This window comes from Manacus candei, unplaced genomic scaffold (genome assembly GCF_025592945.1).
Source record: "Manacus candei isolate 608988 ecotype Guabito, Panama unplaced genomic scaffold, ASM2559294v1 h1tg000034l, whole genome shotgun sequence".
NCBI lineage: Eukaryota > Metazoa > Chordata > Aves > Passeriformes > Pipridae > Manacus > Manacus candei.
The window spans coordinates 1,485,364-1,512,888 of NW_026138082.1; the positions used below are offsets into that span (position 1 = coordinate 1,485,364).

The 27,525-nt window shown below is 40.9% G+C and overlaps 1 protein-coding gene across 1 annotated transcript; it reads left to right on the forward strand.

Moving 5' to 3' along the window:
* Positions 1-9,759, forward strand: IL22RA2 (interleukin 22 receptor subunit alpha 2). The gene is given in 7 exon segments (XM_051792626.1): positions 1-40; positions 42-117; positions 1,075-1,225; positions 2,053-2,231; positions 3,269-3,438; positions 3,873-4,031; positions 5,108-9,759. Coding segments are annotated over 6 exon segments (771 nt in total). The 5' UTR covers position 1; the 3' UTR covers positions 4,029-4,031; positions 5,108-9,759.
* The last annotated feature ends 17,766 nt before the right edge of the window (positions 9,760-27,525 follow it).

Genomic DNA, 27,525 nt, shown 5'->3' on the forward strand with positions numbered 1-27,525 from the left:
CATGCCCAAGAGGAAGAGAGGTGCTTTTCAGTCATGGAGCTGCTCTTCTAAGCATGAGGAGGATCATGCTTTCCTTCCTCTGCTTACTGATGCACCTGCTTCAGGATGAGATAACTTGTAAGTAAGGGCTTTTTGCTCTTTTCCTATGTGGGGAGGGGGCAGGTCCTGTTTTTGAATCTCTGGATGAGTCAAGAAATCTCTGGATCTTTTGCTGGGTTTTAAAAGTCTGGTCACTTTCAAATTAGTCTGTTATTATATCTGTCAAGGTTCTGAAATACAGATAAAACAAGCATGTTACCCGTTAGATTTTTTCATGGCTGTATTACCATTTTCAGTTCAGCCAGTACAAGTCTTACCAGATTTTGTGATATGCCAGGGAAAAAGCTGCTGTCATCTAGGTTGCAAAACCCAGAAAAATACTAGAATTTGGATGTTTCAGAGAGGTTTTTAACTGGTTCTGTCAGTAATATTGCAGTTTGAAAACAGATGACCTTAAAAACTGTCAGACAGCTTTTCCAGTAGTGCAGACAGGAAAAGCGGTGAATCTCAGGTTATTGTTTATTAGGCAAGAGCTGGTAAATGCAACTGTGGCGACAGTTAAAAGAGCTATAATCTCTTCAGGTTAAAGCTGAACACAGAGGAAAGAGCATTTGACTTTTAACTACTGAATGGGCTGCTTACTGCAGACTCTGTGAATAGATCCAAAGGATTTGTTTCCTGGGATGTGCATGAGGCATCTTACACAGCAGTTAACTCACTAAGGAAAAAAACCCACAAAAATTTAAAAAAACACAAACAAACAACCAAACAAAAAAAAAAAAAACACCACCAAAAAAACCCCACCCAGACAGTCCACATAAAAGTGTTCCTTTCATAGTACTAAATGTACTTGTTCTTTAACTACTAGATCTCATGACTTGGAACGTTTTGATCGTGACATCCAGGAGATTTAATTTCCCTTTGTGGTCTGCTAGTCACGAAACCAAATGGTCTATGGCAATACCCCCATGATTTCAATACAGAGGAGCGTGTCTGGGACAAACACGTTATGTTATCATTCCATATTATTTGCAGCACTTTCACTTATGGAAAACCAAGACCTGCAAGACTCGATTAAGCCACAGAAGGTAGAGTTTCGTTCGTTAAACTTCAACAGCACTTTGCATTGGCAGCCTGGGTGGGCCAGAGAGGCAAGAGACACACTCTACTTTGTGCAGTATAAAGTGTAAGTACCCGGGGAACTCCAGCCTCCCACTGTGCCAGGGCCTATCCCTGCTGACCACATCAAAAGGATTTCTCAGGTGACATGGGATATTCTCCTCATACCTGGGGAACAGCCATGTCCCGCTTGGCTGCCAGCTCTCAGTTGTCACTGCACTTATCAATTAATATCCCATAAGGTGCAGCCAAGCAGCATGAGGCAGACAAGGAACAAGCACCTCCAGGAATATGCTCTGTATCCTCATTGCACCACAGAGTTGAAGAAAAATGTAGGTTGCAGGGGACCTCTGAAGGTCACTGGGTCCAACAGCCTGCCAGAAGCATGTCTGGCTAGGTGAAGTTCTTCTGCAATAGGACATTAAAGGTGTTTCAGTGGCCCACCTTGCCCACGACAGTGTCTCAGGGTGCCTTGGATGGCAAGCTTGAGGCAACACTAGGGGCTGGTCCTCAGGGTCTGCTCCCATCCCTGGTGCACCTGGTGAGTGCCTGAAATCATCATTGCCCTTGAGAAATTACCTGGTGAAATCTGGTATTCTGCTCATTGTTGAACACACTGGCTAAGCCAAAGCTTGCCTGCCTCTTCCACAGGGCAAGTAAGAGGTGGCTTCCTACAGGGCTGGTGACCCATGTCTCTGCTTTAGGTATCTTTCAGAAAAAATGAAAACCTGTAGCTCCCAAATGCCCATGAAATCAACCTTCTCTGTCATCAAATTGAAAGCAGTAAATTTCCACCGGTGTCAGTGACACTGAAGTAAAACAGAGGACTAACAATCTGCATGGACCCAGTTGGTGATAGCTAAAGTTTACATCCTTCCTTCTCTTTCTCCATAGTTATGGGCAGACCACATGGCAAAACAAACATGACTGCTGGGGAATTCAAAGCCATGTCTGTGACCTAACACATGAGACCTCTGACATCCGGGAGCCTTACTATGGAAGAGTGAAAGCTGCATTGGCTGGTGTCTATTCCAACTGGAGCCTCAGCTGCAGATTCACTCCCTGGCGAGAAAGTAAGTGCAAACATATGGGTCTCTCAGAAAGGAATTTGATCTTCTAAGGCATGGAATGCATAATTTCTGCTCACAATTTGCAAGCATCCTTTTCTAGCTACAAAGCTGTACGTAAAGAAGTTTTAAGTCAATTGCTCCCAGGTGAAGTGTTATACTAAAATAATTTTTCCCACACTTGAAAGCCAACCAATTATGGCTAAACGGGCACTTACCAATAGTTAGGAGATCAAAAGTGCCCAGCTCCCTTTAATTCACATTGCCCTCTTCCTCAGGGCATGGAACTACATTAATTATTTTCAGCCAGTTTTCAAGCTGCTAGAAGGACAGGATATGAGATGGAAAAAAGGAAACATTCCCGTCTTGGGGCAAAAAGAGAGCTGAGTGCTGTGTGGCCACTATTCTCCTCACATTTGTGTGTTTTCCTCACTTCAGCAAAGGACATAGAACAGACATGTGCCAAGCTTTTAGTTAGTTCTGTCATTATAATGCCACAGGATGTTAGAAATGGAGAGCTGTCCAAACACTGAACAGTACCAGTCTACCTACCCAAAAGTTCCCTATGAATTAACCAATTTTCCCTCACTGGTCAATGCAAAATTGAATTGTCAACGTGGGTGACTTCACAGCTCTGCAGTGCAAACCACCTTGAGCCTCCGGCACAAATGAAACCACAAGCTTTGATATAAAGAAGTACCTTGCAGCAGCAATAGCCCATCTTGTCCTGTGCCACCTCCTCCTCCTAAAGAGATGTATGGGGCAGCTGCTTGACTAGGCAGCACACAGCAACAGCTCTAAGAGATTTCAAAAAGTTTGGTTCAAAGTTAGATTTACAAACACAGGAAATGTCACCCCTGAAATAGCAATAACCAAGCAATAACCACCAAGAAGGAAGAATTTATAAAGTGACTCTTTAACAGTAAATACAGAATAATATATTGTTGGAAATATGATAATTTGTTGAATGGATTCAAATTGCATTCTATGAAATATTATTAATAAACTAGAGTTGTGTTTATAGCTTTGGGTTTTTTCCTTAGCTACAATAGGACCTCCAATAGTAACTGTGGTTCATAGCAACAAATCCATTGTAGTAAAGCTCCAGCCTCCCCATTCTCCATATAAAAGGAAGAAAGGCAGCAAGATACCAATGACAAATTATTATGATCTGGTGTATCAAGTCTTCATAATTAACAACTTGCTAGATGAGGTAAGTGTATATTCAAATATGAACCCTTTACCATTGAAAAGCCAGGAAAGTATGGGCACACCATTCTTGTTTTACAGCTGAAATAGTCTTCTGGGATTGTGAGAGCATTGATGACTGCACAGGCATTTGTAAACAATGTAGGCTTATTTTTCAGGAATAAAATTTGTTTGAGCTGAGTTGTAAATCCTCCCTGTATTATTTGTCATCAACTTAGTATTTCATACTCTAAGGTATATATTAAAAAATTGAGACAGGAGGGGAATTTGAGGGGAGAGGCAGAATTTTCTTTTAAAATCATAAATAAATTATTAATGCTGTGGACTCTGTGTAAGTCCTCATGCTGTTCTACACCCTCTGTTGTTAAACTTTACTCACAAATACATTTGCTAGAGAAATGTGCTTGACTGGCTCTTTTTTCTCCACCGTGTGTGAAGCAACACAGAGTCCTGGTGTATGAAGGAAAAGACAAGGTTATTAAAATAAAAGATTTGAGGCCTGGAGTCAGCTACTGCATTGTGGCTAAAACCTACGTGCCCATACTGGACCGCAGCAGTGCCTACAGCAGCAGGCAATGCACTGTGCTGCACTGACAGGTAAGTCACTAGCTGAAACTGGAGATGACTCTGGAAGTCAAGATCACAAAGGCAGATGCTCTCCAAAAGGAGAAAATAAAGTGTGGCATAGAAACTGCCATCCCATATGACAATATTAGCTAGAATTCTTACATAATCTCGGTTAGTTGCACACCAGGTAAGGATGATAAGGCCAAGGAGGTTAGAAGAATGGGATAGAAAATTATTTGCATGCTGGCACTGTCCTCAAAATTATCTCCATGCCTTTCTTTAAACAGTTATAAATAGTATTACTTTCATTTTTTTTTCTGTCAAGTAAGAATTAATTAGGAAAATAAGTTATCTCCAACCTTTTTAACATGCAGTTCTCCTGCAAGCTCTGCATCTCAATTCTGTTCAGGAATTGATCTGATGGATTAATTAAAATATGCCTGTCCCCTTTTTGTAGCCACTCTTCAGTGTAATTTTTTAAAAAATAAATCAGTTATCAAATTTCATAAGTTCCTGTGGGCCAAAATGCAAGAGTTAGCTCCATTAGCTGGTCTGAAAATTTGGTTTTTTTACTTACCTCAATCACTAGACTATCTTCAAGTATTATATGCCCAGCAAAGAGATTTACCATCAATCCTGTCTTGCAGGTGCAAAGGCACAGAGTGTACAAAGACTTAGCCCACAGCTGACTTCACTGGAATTGGCCCTAGCAAGCTCATATCTGGGCCCTTTCTAGGGGGAAACTGAAAAAGCGTCAGAGTTTGAACCTGGGCTTCTGTTCTACCCTAATTGTTCTACCCTAACTATAAAAGTTTTCCTTTCTTCAGCTTCATAATATGATGCATAACATTGATCTCTCTTGAGTCTTGGTCAGTGGATTTAGGCTAAGGAGGGAGCCCATTTCTAGGGGACATTCCTGCAGTTTTGCTCACCTTCCCAGTACTGTAAAGAGCTAGAAGCTCAGGTTAGAGCTGGATTTCCAAACAACCTGCAGAGGTGCAGGAGGAATGCAGGAGAATGGCATGTATTCAGTGTCAGTTCAGTTTAATAACACCCAGCTTAAATGCTCACTCCAGCAGCAATTATCTTTCTCTTCCCAATTACAGGGATAATGGCAGAAGATGCTTTCCATCACAGATCCAGCTGTAAATCAACATCTGTTGTCTATGTCTGGAATACATACTTGGACACTTTTTAAACTAACCTTTGCTGCATTAAATTATTTGATTCCTCGCAATCATTTTATGCTACATGAAGGTCAAGGATTGTTTGTATGTCCTATATTACAATTTATGATGGTATATATTTGCATTTTCAAAGGAAACAGTCTTGTAATATAAAAGAAAAAAACATGCAAAAAGCATTTGTGGAAATATCCTTAAGATTCCTTCTAGGGTTTTTCTATTTTAAGCCTTGGAATTAAAATACAATTTATAAAACAGAAGTTTCAGATATTTTATGTCTTCTAGAACTACGGTTGCAACAGAATATGTAAAAAGTGTCCTCTCTTTAAAATAAGAAATGTACAGTACAGGAGTATGCCCGTGCTCACAGTGTCTTCCTAGTACCCTCAACATGACATTTCTGTCAGTGAAAACAGTATGTGATTAGCCAGGAACTCATTTAAACGAAAACAGGAAAGATCCTTTCTTTCACTTGATGAAAGACAATTAAAAGGAAGAGACTCTCAGCAAGTTTGCTGATGATACAAAACTGGGGGGACTGGTTGATTCACCTGAAGGTTGTGCTGCCATTCAGTGGGACCTTGATAGGATGGGAAATTGGACAGAGAAACCCAGTGAGGTTCAACAAGGGCAAGTGTAGGGAACTGCACCTGGGGAGGAATAACCCCAAGTACCAGTACAGGTTGGGGGCTGACCTACTAGAGATCAGCTCTGCTGAGAAGGACCTGGGAGTATTGGTGGATGACAGGTTGACCATGAGCCAGCAGTGTGCCCTTGTGGCCAGGAGGGCCAATGGTGTCCTGGGTGCATCGGGAAGAGTGTGGCCAGCAAGTTGAGGGAGGTGATCCTCCCTCTCTACTCAGCCCTAGTGAGGCCCCATCTGGAGTAGTTTGTCCAGTTCTGGGCTCCTCAGTATAAGAAAGACAAGGAGCTGCTGGAGACGGTCCAGCGGAGAACCATAAAGATGATTAGGGATCTGGAGCATCTCTCTTTGGAGGAGAGACTGAGGGAGCTGGGCCTGTTTAGCCTAGAGAAAAGAAGACTGAGAGGGGATCTTATCAATGCATATAAATATCTCAAAGGCAGGTACCACAAGGACAATGACAATATTAGTACTTAACTACATTCTCTTACTGCAGATGAAATGAGAGGAGGAGAGATTGGAGCAGAAACAAAAGGGCAAAGCAAGCCCTGGGAATACTGGATCTCCCTGCTACATAATCACTATCTACTTTTCCCTTAAATCACATACACAAAGGTGAATCGATTCAGTTTAAGTAACTGAGCTTGAGTTCTCTTAAGCCACATCCAAAGCATTTTTCATGGTCTGTCACTAACACCTCAGCTGGAGGCATCACAGCTGACAAACGCATGAGGGTGCTGGCAGTAGGTGTTTGGGAAGAGGCTGTGCTTAAGGAAGTGAATGCTCATCATACTTGCCTTTACCAAAATGAAAGAGGTCATTCCATAAAAAAATATTTCCACCACCTGATTTTAATACATTATATATTTGAATGACTAAGTTTGCAGACATCTAGCCATGTCCATATATCTAGTCCGTAACCCCAGGTTTCTTTCACCACACTTCCTCTTTTCACTCCTTTCCCAGTTCTTCCAGTTGCTTTCCCCACCCATATCCCACAGTTTCTTTATTTAGATAAGTTTTTTTAGGACGTGAGTCTTATTAAATCTCTGTACAATACCTAGCGCCAAGACAAGCCTCAGATCAAGCACTGCCCTGCTGCCCCTCTTGCACTGGCCAGAACAACAATAAAACTGACCAGGCAAACTATTAAGAAATAGCCTGTCTTATATTTCAGCAGTGGTGACTTCATCCATTTGTGGGTCATCACAGCCTGAAAATAATATCTGTAGTAATTCAAGTTCTTTCTCGAATTCACTTCTTTCCTTAGTGCGGCTCATGTTGCCACTGTTACACAAAGATAAAGTGTTGTTAAAGTAACATCTACTAACCCTAGCCAGAGAAGACAATGCCAAATACTGTACCTTTGTCAGATGCAGAGGGTGAAACTCTTTTAAAGAAAACATTAAAAAAAAAAAAAGAAAAAAAAAAAAAAAGGAAAAAAAAAAAGAAAAGAAGAAGCAGCAGAGCCACAGGGACATTTGAAATCTGAAAGTTTTTCAATTTTATTAACTTATGAAAATATGCAGCATGCATACTGAGAAAAACAATAAAAGATCTGAAGAAGTCTTGCACAGTTGTGTTGCTAACCAGATTTCACTTCCTCAGCAACAACACAGGCTTACGGAAAGCAGTGCAAGAGTTGCAGGAACTCACTTCCATTCTGACAGTACCCTGATTTATCATTGCCAGCCCCATGATGTTCTGCAAAAGCAAATTTTCCCTTTCCATTTGAAATGCAAATTTCCTTTCAGTGCTGTTCTGACATGTAATTTTACCAGGGAAGGGCTTGGTGCTGTATTTTTAGTCCACAAAGGCTGAAGGATCTGCACCCACAGCTTCTAGATAGCCTTGGCAATGCTGTAACTTTTAATAACTTATTGTGCCTTAGACTGTATGCTGCACTGCTATTTATGACTCCATGAGGGTGGAATGGAGAAAGAGTTCTCTTAATTACAGCTGGGACTTTCCTGCAGGCAAGTCAGTTTGGAAATACCTGGAAAAGTGAGCTCTACCTCTCCTTTCTCTTTCTCTTCATGGGCACAAGCAGACCATCTCCAGAACTGCCTGGATTGACACACAGCTCTGCAGTGGTTCATGAGCATGTACACCATTCAGTTCAGGATGCTTTCACATCGTTGGCTTGGCTCCTTCTGGCTAAAAGTTTGCAAGGCCCAGCTGAAAACACCCTTCTCTTGTTTTTTTAGTCACCTACAGAGGAGACATTTTCTACCCAAGCGCCAGCTTCTGTTTCAGAAAAGAGATAAATAAATGCTGACTTTTCGGGGTATGGCACTGGGTGGGGAAGACCAAACAGTGTAACGAAAGCAGGACTTAGGACTTGTGCAATCTATTCTGTAAGTTCTCACTTGCCACTTTGCTGAGGGATGTCTGCCTGTCACAATAGCCTCATCTGGCTGGGTCCCTGTATCACGGCCGGGGGTCCCTCTAATGAGAAATAAATACTATGTGTTTGAGAGTTTGAGGTTATGGACTTTGTTGTGAAGTGGAGCCCATCCCACAAGGGTCTACCCTTCTTTCTTTCATGACGGTATTTGAACATTATCTTATCTGTTGGATGGAATAAGTGCTTATCTCCTACTATAAATGCCTTTATCTTCCCATTCCGCTGGCACTCACAAGAGCGGTATTCAGCTACCAGAAATTCAAGAACAGGGCTCCAGAAAAGCTGATAGAGAAACAGCAATGGACCAGATGCTCCAGCCTTATAAATTAGGAGAAGATTATGCATAGCCAGCTGTACCATATAAATGCCCATTTTTATATGATGCCATGATCCTTGATGTTTATCATATGATGTAGCATCTGGCCAGTCTTGTTCACACCTCCCGTATATCTGCTTTAATCAGATGTGAACTTGGGGTTTATTTACTTGCATGACTTGATCTCTGCTAAGAACCACTTCATGGCCCAGGGGTGGGGCTCTGTTGTGAAATGGTGTTGGCTTTTGCCACAGATCTATTAGATGTTATCAAGTATTCCAGCCTGCAGAGAATTAATCATAAATAGGTGGGGTTTTCTATGGATTTCAATGTTTGCTACAAAGATATTAATCTGTAAAATCTGGCTGATAAAAAAAAAAAAAAAGCACCCCAAACTCCTGAGTGTTAGTTTGTCACAAAGGACACAAGACACAAAACAAGAGTACTTCTTTGGAGAAGGGGAGGGAAAGAAAAGACATCGGTGTTCACTGCTAGGAAAGCTACAGTCTCCTTTGCAACTTGTTTTCAGAATCTTTTATAAAAGTTTTCCAAGGAAAAAAAAAACCTTTAAAATGTAATTCCCCAAATGATGAAGTAACTGACTGTTTTATTGTAAGTCTTATGTGTTTAGTCTGCTGAAGGCCCAGTTCAAGGGGTCATTGCTGCCAGAATTTTGGCTTGAGATGAGGAAAAATGAGAGGCTTGAGCCTTGGTGCTTACAAGGAAAGTTCAGAAAGGGAATACTTGAAAAAGCTCCATCATCTGAGGTAAATACTGAAGATAGTCCTAAATTTTAAACATTGTGCTCTTTTCTAAGGCAGTGGGGATTTGATGCTGAGTTGCCTAAATACCCTCAAAAAGGACAAAATGCAGCCCAGTGGTATCATGCTGGAAGATAAGACTCTTTTAAACACAGGAACAGGATGACAATGAAGAGCCATTGTGCTAATTTCTATATCTACAAAAGAGCAACAAAATTGTCATTAATTAATTCATTTCAGGCACTGTCATTCTGATACTTTTTTTTCTTTTTGGGGGAGTGAGAAATCATACAAATCTCCAAGAAATAGTTTTTCATTTTCTAACAACAGATGAGTATTTCTTTAACATTGCTTGTTATGAGACACCGGGTTTAATAGCTGACAGGCACATGGTTGTTATAGGACTGGGCTAAGGCCTTGTTTCTAGGCTAACATCTAAATATAAAATCTTATACTTGAAACAGTAAAGCTCCTAAAAGATATCAGAAAAAAACCCAAGCAATAGGGTTGTCTTTGTTAAATCAAACTTAAACAGTTTCAGAGGGTCTGTGAAGTCACTAAGCATGCCCTGAGTGGAATGAGAATCAGAGAGACAAACCTGGGAAAGAAACTGCTGGGAAAGGCAGAAAAGGCAAGAAGACAAAGTGCACACGTCGAGGGGCTGGGAAGCAGAGAACTTGCAGCATTAGAGCAACAAGCATTCAAAATAGGAGCAAAGTGATTCGGCCAACAACACAGACATTAAGCAGTTTCTGCCTCAGAAAGGGAGCCATATACTTCTGTGGAGCAAAAGTATTTCATATGTGTCCATAGTCAAGGAGAAGATACACCTATAAGGACACAATACTGATGTGTTCTGATCAGAGAGACCATTTCAGCTATTTCAGCAGCAACCTCAGAGGGTGAAAAGCCATCACCGAGAAGGGAAAAGCCAGGCTGAGAAATCCATGCATGTTTGGCAGATACAGCGAAGGATCCACATGAGACCCTCACATCCTGAGGGTGGCAGCTGAAGTCATGACGGGACATCCCACAGTTATACACTCACCATCTATGCTTGGGTGACTGAAGCTCTATCCCAGTTACTGAAATACTACTGTAATGTACTAATAGGATATTTACCAGGTATAAGCTGGACCCTGAAATTATATGTATATGATTTGTAGGGTTACATTAATAAATACAAAGAGAAAACCTGGTTATTGGGGTGAAACACAGATGAGAAAACGTTGATGTGTACAATGGAGTTGCAGAGTGCCTCAGGCACAGTAGTCTTTCTAATGCCAAAGGCCTTCTCCTTGCCTTGAATGATTACATTTATGCTTGAATTATTATTTTTAAATTTGAATGATCCTGTGGAAAATGGAGTAGGATGAGTGAAACTCTGAAAAGTGAATGTGAAGTGACTACAGAAATTTAATGAGATCCCAGTTTGGTACTGCTTTTTGCACATTCATTCTGAATACTGCCTTGAAGCTGATTTTCTCACTCACTGAAATATTGCTCCACTCTCATAAATACCATGAAAAATTATGCTAAAAGTACACAAAAATACTAAATAACTTAAATCCTTTCAGCTGCACAAGCTGCATCATTATGCTGTCCCTGAGCACACAAGGCCATTATCTCTTGCCAGTTAATGGTGTTTGCCACAAAAAGATAGATTTCTAGAAATAACTGGACACACAATGACATAAAGTGTAATGTACTTTGAGTGCTTAAGTTTTCAAATGAAAGAGGCTAGGATAAAGCATAAGCAGTGAGAAGAGCTGAGCAGCACATCCCCAGAACTAGGAAGTACAACTGGGGGGCAGAGGGAGCTCTATTATTCCACATGTTCAAGGTATACGCCTCCTTGCTCTACAGGCTGTGCTATGACCTCAAAAAAGAACCAGAGCCACAAACAAGCAAGATGAACTGCAGCTGTGAGATCCTTTTAGTGTATGAAAACACAGTATCTGTGATGCATTGAAGAAAAGCTGGCCAAAATGGCTTTGGCTGGGAAAAGGTTTTTTCCATAAATTTCATGCCTGCTGTATATTAAAGACGGAGGAAAGCACCAACTCATATTACCATTAACCATCTAAAGAAACATTATGCTGTTGATTTTACGATGACCAACCATTACAACAAAAAATATTCTGCTACTTCCAGATGAAGTAGGAAAAGTAACATTTCAGAGTGAGGCCATCAATATGACCAAACAAAAGAGCTGAGCATTGGTGAAGCCAACACCTGGTGATCTGTGGCAAGAAACATGACCTTTCAAGGTACAACAATAGCCAGTCACATTATGGGATAAGTTGGAGAAATAAGACAAACAGGGGAGGGCAAAGTGAATAGCGGAGAAGCTTCAGCTGATTTCTCTTAAGCCCTCACAGTGCATGTGAATAGTATAAACATTCCTAATGAAAAACTGGAATTTTACTGAGGGGAAAAAATATCACTTATTAAAATATCTTTCATAACATTATGTTTTTCAAGTGAAAAAACCAAAACAAGATTGTTTTCTCTGTGGCAACAACCCTGTGTCCTTAATTTTCCAGGCTGTGAGATTTCCAATTACTTGTCTGAATTATGCAGTTAGCAACCTGCAGGCAGGCACAACAGAACAGAGAAACTAGCTGCTTGTATTATTGAATATACTGTATGAATAATAATATTTATTAAGTAGAAGCAAGTTTTGAGGCACTTTTGCAGATTATGTCCCTTCCAGCCTCACAGCATTTCTATTAGCTGAAGAACAACATGGACAAGCTCAACAAGAGAAAGCCAGCCAGTCCAGTGGGTTCAAATCCTATGACATCCTTAGGAGATGGAGAACACAGAATTCCCCAGAACTATTTACAGTTCCTTGCTGGCAAAGTAGAAGAAAAGAATGAGAAGTTCACTATTCCCTCTTGGCCTTTTTGCATTTGCTGTCATTACTCAGGAGGCTGCATACTTAACCCTCTCAAGAACTTTACTCGTGGTTTTAGGCAAGGATTGAGCAAGTACTGCTGAGTGGTACTGGACATAATGGGTATGGATGACCATAAGTCTGGGGTGGTATCACAGTTATTTGGAGAGGCTGTGAAGCAGAAGTAGAGACAGACTCTTTGCTTGCTATAGGCTGTGCAAAAATCAGAACCAGTTTTCACAGTCTGAAGGCTAACTTCACACAATGACACAGGTCATCTGTTCACTTGCTTAGAGACAGCATTTTAGCCATGGTCTGCATAAAAACACAAGATATGAATGTTTTATGGCCATAGAATAATCAGAATTACTTGGTAAAGAGAATCTCAATTTAAATAATACAAAGAAAAAATTCTATCCACAGTCATAGGTATAATTTCTTTTTATTTGCTAAGTGTATCTAGCTTGTCATGAGCTGGTCCTGGAAAAGTACATTTCAGAACTGAGGCTTTCATGAATACTTGCACTCTATTTTTTTAAATAAAAGCATAAAAAGGGCACATTTGTTCATCTCTACTTGGTTCATGCAGCTGTTACTTCACAGATTGAAAAAAAAAAAGAAAAAAGCTGAAAAGAAGGGCAAAATTCCAAATCCCAAGGCAGTATTTTCTAAATAAATCAGGGAACTATAAAAAGAAGTCTGGCTGAACCATATACGGGATTATACTGACATACTGTGGCAAGACAGAAGTAATGCAATGCCTTAATCACATTCGTGACCATCAGCTATTCTGCTACTCTCCTCCCTATGGCTGAAGAGAAGAGCAAGTCTAGGGTCCTCAGTCCCAGACTGAGGACAGGGACAAGGAAACTGAGAAAATAAAAAAAACCAGACTGCATCACTGGATCCTTCCAATGCTTCTAACCATGGTATATGGAACAATGAAGTAGTTTCCACATCTTAGCATAGTGAAAAGTCTTGTCTAGATAACAGAGATGCAGAGCAAATTGCTTTCTTGTCTGAATCCATAGCTGAAAGCCCTACACCCCACACAGCTGCAGTTGTGCATTTGGAGGCCTCCAAACTCTGAGCTTTCATCCAGCCAAAAAGGTCTTTGTTTTCCAAAGAATTATTCCTGAATGATTCAGTTGAATAATCTTTTCCATACCACTGATACTTGGGAAAAGAAGTTCAGGCACAAGATGTGCCCTGAGACGTGACATTTTCAGAGGGAAAAGACCATGCAGAAAAAAATAATTAACAGAACTGTGGCAATGAATGAGCTCTCTGGACTGAAAGTCCCCTTGGACATGGGGACATGCAATCAGGCAGGACATCCCCAGCCTGCAGAGCTCAGAATCACATTTTTAACAACTCTAGTCCTTTCAGAAAAGACAGCCTGAAAATATATTTTGAGCATGATCACTGGGTATCTCTCTTTCCTGATGTGATCTGATCACCGATTGGAACCTCTCTTGTTTTCACAGCAATGCCTTAGATCATTCATAAGAAAATACTGACTGCTCCCTAATGAATTATGACAATAATTTTTCCTCAAGTGTGGACTTATAAAGCCTTTTCATCTGTGGAGTCACAAGAATCAGTCTCAGTGCTGGAGAGCTACAACTCATCCTAACTAGTGAATAGTTGTAGTAGGGAGGTAAAGGGTGACATGAACCAAGGTTGACCAATCACAGTTCCACCAGTTGCACAAGCTGGAAGACTTCTGCAGAGTTATTTGGTGCACCTTCCTTCTGGGCTATGAGGGAAGTTTGAAACATGGGATGGTTTTGTAGGACCATAAAGACCACAGTTACTTAAACAGCAAGGCAGCTAGCAGAGCTTATCTTTCCTAGGTAAGGTTCTTGTGAAGACCACATTATTCAGAAACTACTGACTTCAATCAGAGTTAGTAATCTAAACACCCCTAGTTTCAGAGTGCCTTAAGCCCAATTAATGTATTTGTCTTAGCAGGATCCATGTGAAATAGGGAAGGGCTCTAATCTGGTCTATAAAAATATTCAAAAGTGTTTGTAAAGATATACAGGCAGCCAATCCCCTTTGAACTAAGTGATTTGCTAAGCCTACATCACAGTCAACAGTCTCAACGGTTAAAGGTCAGCAGGGATCATAAGTGCCAACTTATTTTAGGGGAAATATCCATTCTGGCAAGCTGTGCTTCAAAAGATGTGAGAAGTTACAGAACAGCTGGCTCAGCAACAGAAAAGATTTTCCTTCCTCTCAGTCAATCCTAGAGTGACTAAAGACCATTCCTTTTTTTGCTACTTGGAAGAAAACAACAAAAAAAGCAACAAGACTTTTTCACTGAACAAAAAATAGTGTGTTCTGTGTTGCAGCAGAAAATGCCAACTTCTCACTGCTATATCCTGACTTTTTAACCTCTGTTGTAATTTAAAAACACATTCCTATTAATGCCACTATTATGTACAAAGGGAATTTCATGAAGGAGCCACACTTTTGACTGTAATGAACTTTATGTTGAGGTGAAATTAGTGTTGTTATTCCCTGTTACCTTGCACAGTACTTGTAGCATACGACTACAGAAGAGCTCTGACTCCTTCTGTAAGGAACTTGCTGCTTTCAGTCCACAGAAAAAGTGCAGGCAATGCCTGTTGTGCCTACTGAGGAAATGTTTTCTGGAAGTGAACTACATGTGGAATTATTATCTATGGTATAAAGGATATCTATACTAAAAGGAATATTTTTTTCTATGTGTAGTTTCACATCCCTAGCACTGTCTCCTGCATAATTCTCGTCTCTGTCCTGACATAACAGTTAATTATCAGAATAAATACAGATACAAATATTAAATGGCTTACTTACAAGAAAAATAACAAACATGGTCTGTAAAACACTCAAAGTACACCAGAGGTGAGAAGGTTTAAATCAGTATTTCTTTAATATACTTATAACTTCCTTGGTCATAAACAAGGAAGTTGAAAAAAGCTATTTCACAGTCCAGTGCTTCTGGTGCTCACATAGCACTGCACTGCCTTGCACTGGTAATTATTTTTGTGTTTTATGTTACTGCAAGACTAGAGAAAGCCATTCCAGTCAACACGCTGGCTATTGCAGCCCAATTCACCCTCCCTCTCTGTACATGCCACTGCCCACATCCCAGAGGAGTGCACTGAACCACTGTGTAAGTGGGCTGCCCCTGTCTTGGGGGAGCCCAGTAGGGACTGGGCCAGCCCCCTGGCACACACCACCGTGCCAGCAGCCTGATTTTTGTGATAGCCATCTTCACCTCTTGAGGAGCTGTACAGCTGCCAGCAATGCAGAGGCTCCTCTCAGACTGTGCTAAAGGCTGTACCTGTAGGGGAGCAGCAGCATTCATCCAGTATCTATAGACTCCTGGTCCCCCAAAAACAGAGGGGAGATGAAAGCACTGCTCTGTCACCTTTCCCTTTCAACAGCTTGATGCGTGGAATGCTTCAGACTGCCTACAGGCTCTCCAGCAGGCTAGGAAGGCTAGGGCAAGGCAAGAAAGCAGCAGTTAGGGAGTGTCGACACGACAGACATTCACAAGACAGGCAAGACACAGAAAAATTCCGGTGTGGGACTATGGCAATAAGAAAGAGACAATGACAGCAGTGAGACTTCTCCCCAGCAAGTCAGGCACTTCACCCGAGATTTTGCACTGTGCTAGTCATAGTGCCTAGAAACTAAGTATTACAATGTTGAATGCTGAATGTTGCAACCTGTGAATCCTATTTGTTTCCCTACCCCATGGAGCCCTGTCAAAAGCGAAGATTTTTTTAGATAAAGGCTTACACAAGCCATGTGCTGACTAGCAACCCTCAGCAGAAAGCAGACAAGAGGAGTTCAGGTGTCTCCAGAGGAGTCAACCCACCCCACCACTGCTCAAAACAGACCACATCAGAACATCTTGTGATTTGTTTTAAGGGTACATGTGTTAGCTTGAAAAACGTATCATTCGAATGCTTGAAAATGAGAACGTGCTTTGAAAATTCTATTAGCATTTCAAATCCAGCCATTAGATACAGTATACACGATCTTTCCAGAGAAACCTGAAGAGGCAAAAAGCCTTACTTTCCTCTTGAACTTCGGCATTTCCTCTGAAGGTGGACACCTCAGGAAGTGACATTGTGGCAGTCCTCTGGTTTCTTGACATTCAAACCTTGCCCATACAAGGAAGTTTCCATGGGTGATCTATGAATTTTAAGTTTCCCCATACAGCTAGGTCTACGCTCTGATTTTTTTCCAGTTTCATTTATGGAACAAGCTTAGGTCCTCAATTCCTCCCCTGATACAGCGAAATTAACAGTGCAAAAAACAGAGGTAGAAGCTAGAAATCTGATTTCCCAAGAGTGAAACCTGTTATGCTATGAGTACACATGCCAGTGACAGAAGATAACTGGTAGAAACTCAGATGCTTGTGATGCTTGCTGCTATTTAAACAATTTGCCTTTACACTATTAGTGAAACTGCTAAAAACTTTTCCGCAGCAGCAGAACCAGACCAGTAAGGACATGAATTGAACATAGTACAGAAACAGAAAGTTTCTTGAGGTGAGATTAGTCAGGTGATGGGCAAGTGGCAGCATACCTGCTCTTAGATGGTAACAAAGTTCAGGGAGCCATATAAAGGTAGGCAGGGCTAGACATGAAAAAGTCAATTTTTAAAACAGAAACCTTTTCCATATATATGCCTAGAGATTTTATACAGGGTTTTGTGAACACGCACACAGTTCAGGCAGCCAATTATCTGGTTAGATACTTGATCACCTTTGAAGTAGACAGCCTCAGCAGTCAGTCTCCAGCTTTGGTCCACCCGTAAATTCCCCACTTTGCCATTTGGTTTGCTGGAAAGAGGTGTCACTGTGCCTAGAAACAAGTTTATGTCGCTTCTCTGTTCCTTTAGAGTCAGATTGTTTCTCTGATGTCTTGTGCCACTGAGTTTATGTCTCTTCTCAGTTCCTTTAGAGTCAGATTGTTTCTCTGATGTCTTGTGCTACTGCTGCTTGTCAGTAACATGCAGTAAGAAAGGAGGAAGTACAAAATATCATGATGAGATTTCCATGACATTGCTGATGTAAGGTGTAAGTCAGCTCAAACTGACACACTTACTACCTTTATCATTATTTGAAAAATATCAGAGCATCAACCAAGCAGAAAACTTCTCAGATATTTTCTTGCATTTTAGCATGATCCCAACAACATAATGCGATGGGACTGTAATTTCTCTCTGTAGGCAGATGGCAAGACAACACACAAAGCATTGTAATGACCAGTGTAGGGTGTTGTTAAGACATGAATTAAAGCTCCTGGACCATAAAGTCTTTTTTCATAGACTTTACATTATGGACATATTTTCAGTGTGAGCTCATCAAAATTACCAGAAATGAAGAAGATGCTTAGCTGGTACTTTTGAGGTTGATCTGATTATGTGTCACTGATCTTTGTCTACATCTAGCTGCTTTCTCTTGCAGAAAACCCTGTCAAGCTGAATCCTCTGACATACGTTTTCAAGTATTGAAACACATCCTATGAGGTAAGTTTAAATCAAATGGAATTGAAACTGTACCTTTCCACAGCCTCTTTCACACTAAACATCCAACAAGAGACTAGAAGCTTTGTTTCATTTTCAACACTGAATTTCATTGTAATAGGACTCCATTGTTAACATACATCTAGGACATGATGTCGCTGCCTAAATCAGGGAAGCAAGTACATTCTAGGTACTGAGGGTATTCTGCCTGGCCTCCAGCTGCCACTGGGATAACATAACCCTGGCACAGTGAGTGCATAGCTCTGGTCATGCAGTGTGGAGTAAGTCACTGCACTGAGGACACACATGTCATGTCCCTGTCTGTGTTCCTGGGGCCTGTGTACTTCACAGCGCTGTCCCACTGTGGCTGCAGTGCCACTGGGCCTCACAACAACCCGTTCTCATGACTCCATTCGGCAAAATCTTTCCCCTTCTCTGCACCAACCACCCTGCTATTGTATGGAGATTTTTGCTTACTTGAAGCAGCCATGGTAGGCCAGTTTGGAAGCCAGGATACCAGACTTAAAAGGTTAATGATCTATCCATTATGCTAAATCCTATGCAGCAGCACTAATTCTTCCTATTCAATCATCCTTTTCCCAAGAGCTTGGGACAATACAAGAGACATGGAAGGCTCACTGATTTATTGCTGTCATGCAAAAGGTCAGACTAAGGAAGACCAGTCACCAGAGTCTTTTGCCCTATAAGTTTAGTATATGACAAGCCGTTTGTTAGCTTGTCTTCAAAACATCCTTTGACATAGAACAGCTACTATAAAAATAACACTTGGAGGCTTTCAGTAACTTGTACTTCGCTTTTCTGTTTTTCTTTTTTTCCCCAAAGAAAATGAGAAAGTAAGTTCTGTTGCCTTCCAGAATCGCATCCTCTCTCTGAAATGGAAGATGACACTCTGATTTACCATATCAGCTTCATATACATCACATGTTCACAAGGAGCGAATTGAGGAAAGTTATCACTGAAGATAACCCCACAATAAGACTGTAGCCAAGGTTTCTGTTATTGACTCAGAAAATTCAGAGTAAAAAAAAAATAAGTAATACATTTTTTTTCATCAAAAAACTCAGGCATATCTCTCACCTCTCTGCTCCAAACTGGAGTTTAGCACTACTGAGAACATAAACATCAGTATACACACACCAGTACAAAAATGTGCTTATATATTTGTCTGTGAATATAAAAGCATATATGTATGTAATGTAGATATGTATTTATTATATATGAGCATATGTATTCTCTGCAAGCTGAGAGACACAAAAGACCCTAAAGCTACCACTTCTGAGCTTCTCTCTGTAGGAGAGTTACCTTCTGACAGCAAGATAAATGAAGCGGCAGCTGTGTTCATTCTCTAGCGCTCATGCTTGTTTAGTACTCTGATTAATGATGAGTGCTTTACTTAGTCTAATTTATCTCTCACAAGTCTTTATATGCTGTTCAGACCCCAAAGTAAACTTTATGTGCAAATGCACCCACACAATAAAACGATTCCATATTGAAAATTACTTTAGTTTAATTTCAAAGTGAGTCCCCAAGGACCTCATTGATAGGTAGGCAGTATCTTGGTCTGCCTTGACTTTAGGCTTGTATTATGGGTTTGTGGGCCACCCACAAGAGTCGCAATATTGCAGTAAAAAGGTGCAGTAGATACTGAAAGAAAATGATGGCATCCAATTGTTACTTTGGTAAATTTTTTAGTTAATTTGGACATTTTAGAAAAAGATAAAAAGAAGCAAGGACTCTGATAGAGCAAAAAACCTTTTATATTAGAAGCCCATCCTGGGAAGACATATCTATCTGAGCAAGGTAAGAAATTCTAACTTTTACTCTAAGACTCCTTCTGATTGAGAAAGTGATTCCATCCCAGAAAAAAAGTACTAAGCATGATGACATGAGCCTTCTAAAGAAAAAACCAAATTGTGGAGTCCTGCTGCGTCTTTATTATTTTTAACTACATTTCCACTTTCAGCTCAATAAATATTTTATGAGATGAAAGTAACCGATAAAATGGCATAATGTGGGATCATCAGAAGGAGTTTCAATACCTCTTCGTGGACTGGTTTATTGCAAACCTTTGCATTGAGAAAGACCCAGGTGAGCAAACTCCAGAAGCTGCAGAAGCTTAGAAATAGCCAATGGTGGCAGAATCGGTAGCAGGAAAAAAAACATGTATCATAGAGTCAAAGACACATAGTAAGGCAGATGTGAACCAAACAACATTCGCTGGCTTTCACCAAGTTCAGCAGAAATCAGGTTTAAGACTCAAATTAGCACATAAGCTCTTGAGAAAAGGAGGCTTATTAGTCAAAACCCAAAGATTCTTCTACATGGAAAGGCAAAAATTAAAAGCAAATTAAAGGGCAGGTCTTCACATCGTAACGACAAAGAAGAGAAGCCAGCTTAGAACACATATCCATTCTCTACATTTAAGTGATTCTTGCTGTTTCAGTGAGATGAATGCTGCCATCTATTTGACAGGACATTTGAGACCTGCAAAGGGCTTGCACATCCTCATCCGTTGGCTAATTGGACGTTAATTTCGAGACTAATCTTACTCAGAACTGCAACTTCAACTTTTGCTGTGTACTTCCTCTTTGTTTAGTATTTAATTATATACGTAAACTGATGCATTGAGTACAACTTCCCTAAATATTCATTGATTTAAGGCAATGAATACTGATATCCTTCCAGTAAGGTTTTTTTAAATAAGAGCTGGTATAGTAAGAAAACACAAATAAAAATTATCCATAAGCTCTTTGAGATTTTTGTAGCAAATATGTTTTGCGTGACATTGATGTTGATAAATGTAATGCAAAAGTTGCAGCTTCCTGCAAAGGATGAATTGCTGACATTTTAAAAAACAGATTTAACAGAATTTACAATGACTCGAGTATTCATGATATCAATCATTTGTGTGGTCATATTGATTTCTTTATCAGTGCATGGAAATCAAGCAGCAACAATGTTTTTTTCCTTCAGAAGTTAACAGTGAGTTATAGCTAATGCTTCCAAAATTATACCATTATGACTTCTTCATAGGCTGTTTGTTTCTTTTTTCAATTTCCTGCAGCAACAAAATACTTCTAAAAACTTTATTTCAAGGGTTAATAGTCTGATGCTGGAGTTAAGCAGGGAAGATGAAATCAACAGAAACTTTATTCAGAAGCTATGAGATTTGCTCATTTTCTGAACAACTATAATGGAAGCAAAATTTCTGCTTAGTTTATTGCTGTTACTTCTATAAATGCAAACTCATCCTCTAGCCTCTGAAAAACAGGGCTGTGATTTCTATAAGTAATTTCTAATTAGTAGCCTCATTAAATTTTTGCTGTGTTAAACTTCTCCATATGCACACATTCACTGTTTCTGCTTCTGTGAGCTTTAGAATCACATTCCACTTCCATGGGTTTCAAGGGACTTGTGTGCATCGTAGTAACAATTATCGCATGCAGTGGCAGTAGAATACAGTCTATTAATTAAGCCATTAATTTATTCTAATTTCCTTGTTTGTCCACAGTAAGATGCCTATGATCATTGCCAATATGTTTGCAAATTAACAGCTGTCTTCAAGAAGTAGTGTGTCATGTCCTGTTCCTAAGAAACATAGCCATGGATGTGACTGTCCCAGGACATACAGTGGCAGGCTTCATGAGGAATTGCACTGGATGAAAGACTGCAAATCACCTCTTTGAACCAGATCCAAAGAATTACTGGAGGCAAAGCCTTATTGCAGTCAGGAAGTGAGGCGGTGAATAAGGCACGAAGCCCACCGGTGACACAATCAAGTGCCAGCGCAGAATTAAGGTTTATTACAAAACACTTTGGTTTAAATACAGCGCTTAAACATGTCACATGATCTTCCAACCAATGACAATCAAGTATTGATTGAGCATGCGTGAGAACCCGGAAAACTACAACTCCCATAATTCCTTGCCACAAGAAAGTTTAATGGTAAAGAAAAATAGTAACGAAAGAAAAATCCAGGGAATTATTTTATTAGACCTCTAGGCCAATTAGCACTCATCAAGTTACTTTAAATTCCCTACCTTCCTTTGACATCCAGACACATCAAATGCAGGCTGGACTTAGGCAGCAATCTCAGAAAGTCTACATTGCAGAGGAGGTAGCCATCAGGATATTGGGCTTAATATCATACTTTTCAGGAACCAGCACAAAACATTGTTTACCTGTTCTTTTACATTCTTCAGATGATGCTGAGACACCTCAGAATCTCCTTGGTCTCTTTTTGCTGCAGCAATGCAGAAAACCCTCCACTTGGTAACCCTGTTCCAGCCAAGGACCACCCTCCAACATCCTTTTAAATCTTTCCTTTTTACTGCTGTCCTCATGAACAACCTACCCCAATTTCCTCTGTGCATGTTGATTAGTACTTACTTACAACTGCAGCTGTCCACAGGTCAGCCAGACCTTCCACCTGGCGACCAAGGAGCAGTACACAGCCAGGAAAACAAGTGAGTCTGACCTGTACAAGACGATGAGACGTTTGAAGCTGTCCAGTTCTACCTCTGCCTTTGCTGACAGGTGATGCCCAAGCACATATTTCTCACCCAAGACTACTGGGAATGTATTCTCAGCAGGAGTCTCAGGAGGCAACAAAGCGTGTTCAAACCATGCCAAATATGGGAGACTGGACCATGTCAAGGCAGGAGCCTTGATGACATAATTTAGTGGTGGACTTGATAGTGTTAGGTTAATAGTTGGATTCAATGATCTTAAGGGTTTTTCCCAACCTAAATGATTTTATGATTCTATGATCTAACTCTTTCAACTAAGCCTTCTGTTTCTGTGACACTCCTTGATGAGTTCAATTAAAAATGGAAATGGTGACAATAACCACCTTTACTACTTGATCCTAGAAGGACTGTATTCAGTTAAGACATGGGGGACTTAAATTCCTTGATCCAGAAAGGAATGTCTGTGGAGGTGTGAAAGGTCGTCAGCAGGATATGTATGTTTCAATGGTCAGTGCTTTATCAACCATTATCCCAGAGGTTCTCACATCACTGTACCTGCAGAGTGGAGATGCACAGTTCACCCCTAACCTGAGAGAGGCAAACCCATCGGCCCAGCTCCTACGGCCCTCTCAAGCTGCTGTGAACCTCAGTTTGGGTACTCGTCATGCTGCCACTCTTTCAGAGAGGACAAATTAGAATTAGGAATTGGTGGTAGTAGCAGTAGTAGTCGTAGTAGTAGTAGTAGTAGTAGTAGTAGTAGTAGTAGTAGTAGTAGTAGTAGTAGTAGTAGTAGTTGGGAAGAATTACTATTAATGTATTATTTTTTGGAAAGAATAACCCCCTACACCAGTACAGGCTGAGGGCTGACCTGCTGGAAAGCAGCTCTGTGGAGAAGGACCTGGAGGTCCTGGTGGACAAGCAGCTGTCCATGAGCCAGCAGTGTGTCCTTGTGGCCAAGAGGGCCAATGGTACCCTGGCATGCATTAGGAAGAGCATTGCAGCAGACCCAGGGAGCTGATCCTGCCCCTCTGCTCAGGCCTAGTGAGGCCTCACCTGGAGTGCTGTGTCCAGTTCTGGGCTCCCCGGCACAAGGAAGGCATTGAGCTCCTGGAGAGGGTTCAGCAGAGAGCAACAAAGATGATGAGGGGACTGGAGCATCTCTTAAAAGGCTGAGGGAGCTGGGACTGTTCAGCCTCAAGAAGAGACAACTGAGAGGTGACCTGAAGTATCTGAAGGGAAAGTGTCAAGTGGATGGAGCCAGGTTCTTCTTGGTGGTGTCAAGAGGCAACAGGCAGAAACTGATGCACAGAAAGTTCCACCTGCATATGAGGAAGAACTTTTTACTGGAACAGATTGCCCAGAGAGGTTGTGGAGCCTCCCTCACAGGACATATTCAAAAACTATCTTGCAATCCTGTGCAATGTGCTCTGGGATGACCCTGCTTGAGCAGGGAGGTTGGATCAGATGACGTCTGTCGTCCCTTCCAACCTGACCGATTCTGTGATTCTGTGACTCAGGGAAAATGACCCAAGGGGAAGTTCACCCTCCTGAACTGTTCACTGTGGTACAGCAGCCCTCAACATTGAAGTGCCAAAGGTCTTCTGCCTCTACTGAGTCTCAGTAGAGACTCAGAAATTTACCACAAACCAGCAAACCCCCCTGACTCAACTAAGGTGCTGTGCAGCAGCCAACCATGGCACCTTCTCTGTAAATCAGCATCCAGCTACCCTTCAATGCCAACAACCATATCTCAGGTGCGTACCACAGCTTGAACCAGCTGATGGGAAGTACCATGTCATATCGGCTGTGCATGCTCCTGCTCCACTTGGAAGCACTTTTTTCAAATGTTAGGACAAACTCCTTCCTTTAGGCATCTCTCTTTCCTTAAAAAAAACATTGCTAGTGACACTGCTCCCTCTTGCATACTTGCCATCTCTTTCATTTCAATACAGGAGAAGTATAAATTATTTATATCGAGCTAATCCTTCTCCATTCATTTGAATAACTGTTTCAGCTGTCTCTTATGATTTATTAAGCATTTGCAGTGTTTTTCTATTTCTTTGTTGTAGTACCTTAAATGGGGCTATCACTTTGAAAGGGATAGTTTCCACTCTGTTCTCAAGGGGATGTAACAGACCAATGTAACATCTGTATTGATTACATTACAGCAAAACCTCTAAATATTTGAATGCTTTATTCACAAATTCTTGAGTATGACCATATTTGCGCATCTAATTCCTAGATGGCAGCATTGCCTGGGCTAACCAGGCCCAGCCTGAAGCGTGATCCCCACAGAAAGCACACTTTAAGTAAAATTCTGAACATGTTATACCTACGTGTGTGATGGCCATTGCATCTACGTGTCTGCACTGAACTCTGCTCTGCATGTGGTGGCCCCAGTCTTACTGCCCATGTAATGAAAAGTCCTGACAATATAACTTAGCCAGATTCAGGCTTCTCTGATTCTTAAGACTTGACTGACTCTGGGCACTTAAGTTATTAACTCTATGTGGCTTTCTTGCTGCCTGAGCAACAGCACTACTCACAAGAAGGTCTTCCAAAGTGAATTGAAGTCCTTCATTTAGAAAGACACCTAAATTACGTGTTATTGTCAAAATATAGACACTTGAACAGCTGACTGAAAATCAGGCTTTGTAAAGTTCCAAACATGGTAGCCTTAGAAAACCTGCAGCTGTTCAAAAATAATTCGTGAACATAGAGTAAGCCCACAAATTCAGATGTCTGATCTAAACCCTGATGAGATTGCATCATTTTTCTACTTCTCAGGTCAGGAATGACAGATATAGCAGCAGGGGAGACACCTGCCTGCAGTTTCTAGGCCAGGTGCCATAGTATGAAGGGCAGGTTGTACTCTGAGGACCCAGGCAGGAATAGGTTTCCCTCCTGTTGCAGGTGTTTGCTGCACTCATTTTGGTCCTAGGCCATATCTTAAGGTTAGTAATGTTTCTGATAAACAATTTATGAAGTCTGGTTTGCACAACAGGCACATTTTTCAGCATACCATCATGCTGATTTTCTGAAGGTTCATGATGAGATGCTCAATCCTTTCTACTTTGTCACAGCAGGACTGCACTAGTTATGTCTCAACATACCACTTAATTATCCAGTAAGTTAATAAAGAGAAGGGGATGAAAGAAATAAAATGGCTTGAGTAGCCCAGTGAGACTTATACACAGAAATTACATACTGAGTCATTTTTCCTCTCCTAAGCCCTCCCAAAGAAACAGTGGAGCGACATGCAATTCATGGTCAGTCCATTCAGGCTGCTCTTGATCTCACTTAATCCTTGGGTACAACCTTCTGATGTTCTGAGGGTTGCTTTCTGGGGACAGGATAAATCATGCTCTTCACAAAGGATGTCAGTTGTTTTCCTCTTGAGGAGATGTTAACTAATTTCCACTCACAGCAGAGGATCCTAACTCAGAGGAACAGTGCAATATGGCAGGCTGTTGGGCTCAAACATTCCTCAGAGCACTTTGTGCTTCAGAGAGTGTCCTGTTTCAAGCTCTGTTGGGAAGAGTGCTGTTATGATTATTATTTCTCTGTCTTGGTTAGTTTTTTCCATCTTGGTAAACTCACCTTGGATTTGGCTTTACAGATCAGGAGGCATGCTCTTGTCTGTGCTCAGTGCTTGGGTCTGCTGCCTGGGCTATGCAGATCAGGGTTTGTGAATACACCATTCAAAATAGCTCTGCAGCTGTGACTTTGGAGGGTGGAAGTATGATTTTCACTTCCCTTTTTGCAATGGCTTAACTTTACTGGTTTTAGTAGTATCAGTAGATGGAGTCAGAGCAAGACCTCATGCCATATCCTCCTACATGTAATATGATGGTGAATCATAACTACTCTTCTTAGTTGAATTAGAGACAGGGAACAGCTCTGGTAAAGGTATTAACACATGTGGTCATTGGAAGGCTCACCATGCTTTCCTGGTCTCTTAGTCCTACAATAAGCATTTTATTTTTATAGGGGTTATTGACAGCATGATAGATGAAGTAGTCTGAGGCTTTTTTTTTGTTCTGGGACAAGACCTTTTACTTTGTGATTTCACTGTCAGTATAACCCAGAACAAAGTGTACGTATAGAAAACAGTCAAGGCAGTATCCTGAAGAAAATTCACTTCAATTCAGCCATGATATAGGGGAGATGAGGGTCAGATGCAGGTGGGACTATTTCATCCAAGACAGCACTGCCACTCTGGCTGTCACGGAGGGGGACAGGTATGGACAAGGAAGTATATCTCCATTTCCAACTTTTTCACTGAAGGGAGCCTATATGCAAAGCATCCACACACATGCGGGATCTTGGATATGAGAACTTTCTCCTTGGTCAAGTTTGCATTTATTAGCAACACCTTGTAAGAGGCAAGAGACAAAGCATTTTTAAAAGATCCAGTTGAACTGTCTCCAGGGTTTAGAAGTGCTAATCTCCTTCATCAGAGCCTGCACTTCAGGGAGTGCCCTAAAGTACAGGTGTATTCAATCAGTCTATGAAGAGCAAACAAGCAGTGTTTAAGGTGTTTCAGTTCACTGTGAGCAATAGCAGGATTTTCTGAGATGTTTATTTTTCCAAAATTCCAGAGAAAAACATTTTTTAATGAGATCTGTTGTTCTCTTTACCCAAAATCTTACAGAAATGTAAACATCTGATCCTTTTCTTTCAGCCTATGATTGAAAATAACGGTGCTGTTTTGCATATCTTGAAAATCATGAACTTTTACTTAATCTTTTATAGTAAATGACAGAAATAACTTAGGAAATAGGATGATGATGAATTTCACGAGGGGTACTTTATGGGTGAAGATGAGTAACTGTTGTTACACTGAAAGTAGTAGCATGAGAAATAACCTATAAACTCTGTCTGGAGGAATATGAATCATTACCCAAAACTCTCTTCAGTAACAGAGTAATTTTATTTTGCCCTCAGTTTTCTCTTTGAAAGCTCTGATAGAGTCACATATCAAAGAAGGGGAAAAAATGCTATTTAACTTATTTTTGCCGAAGTATACATTTATTTTCAAAATGTGAGTGACGTTCATAATCAGAAAGGAAGTATCACAAAGGAATGAGTTCTGTTTGTATTTTCCTTTGGATACTTCCTTAGACTTTTTTAAATAACAGCACGGAGGGTAGCAAAACTAGCAGTTGGGCAGTCTTCCAATTAATGTGGACAGTGTCAGAGGCACTTACGGGCAAAGCAACAAGTATCAGCGCCTAGCAAGAGACATTTTCCCATCTATCTTCTGCTGAGCTGAATAGCAAGACCATGTCC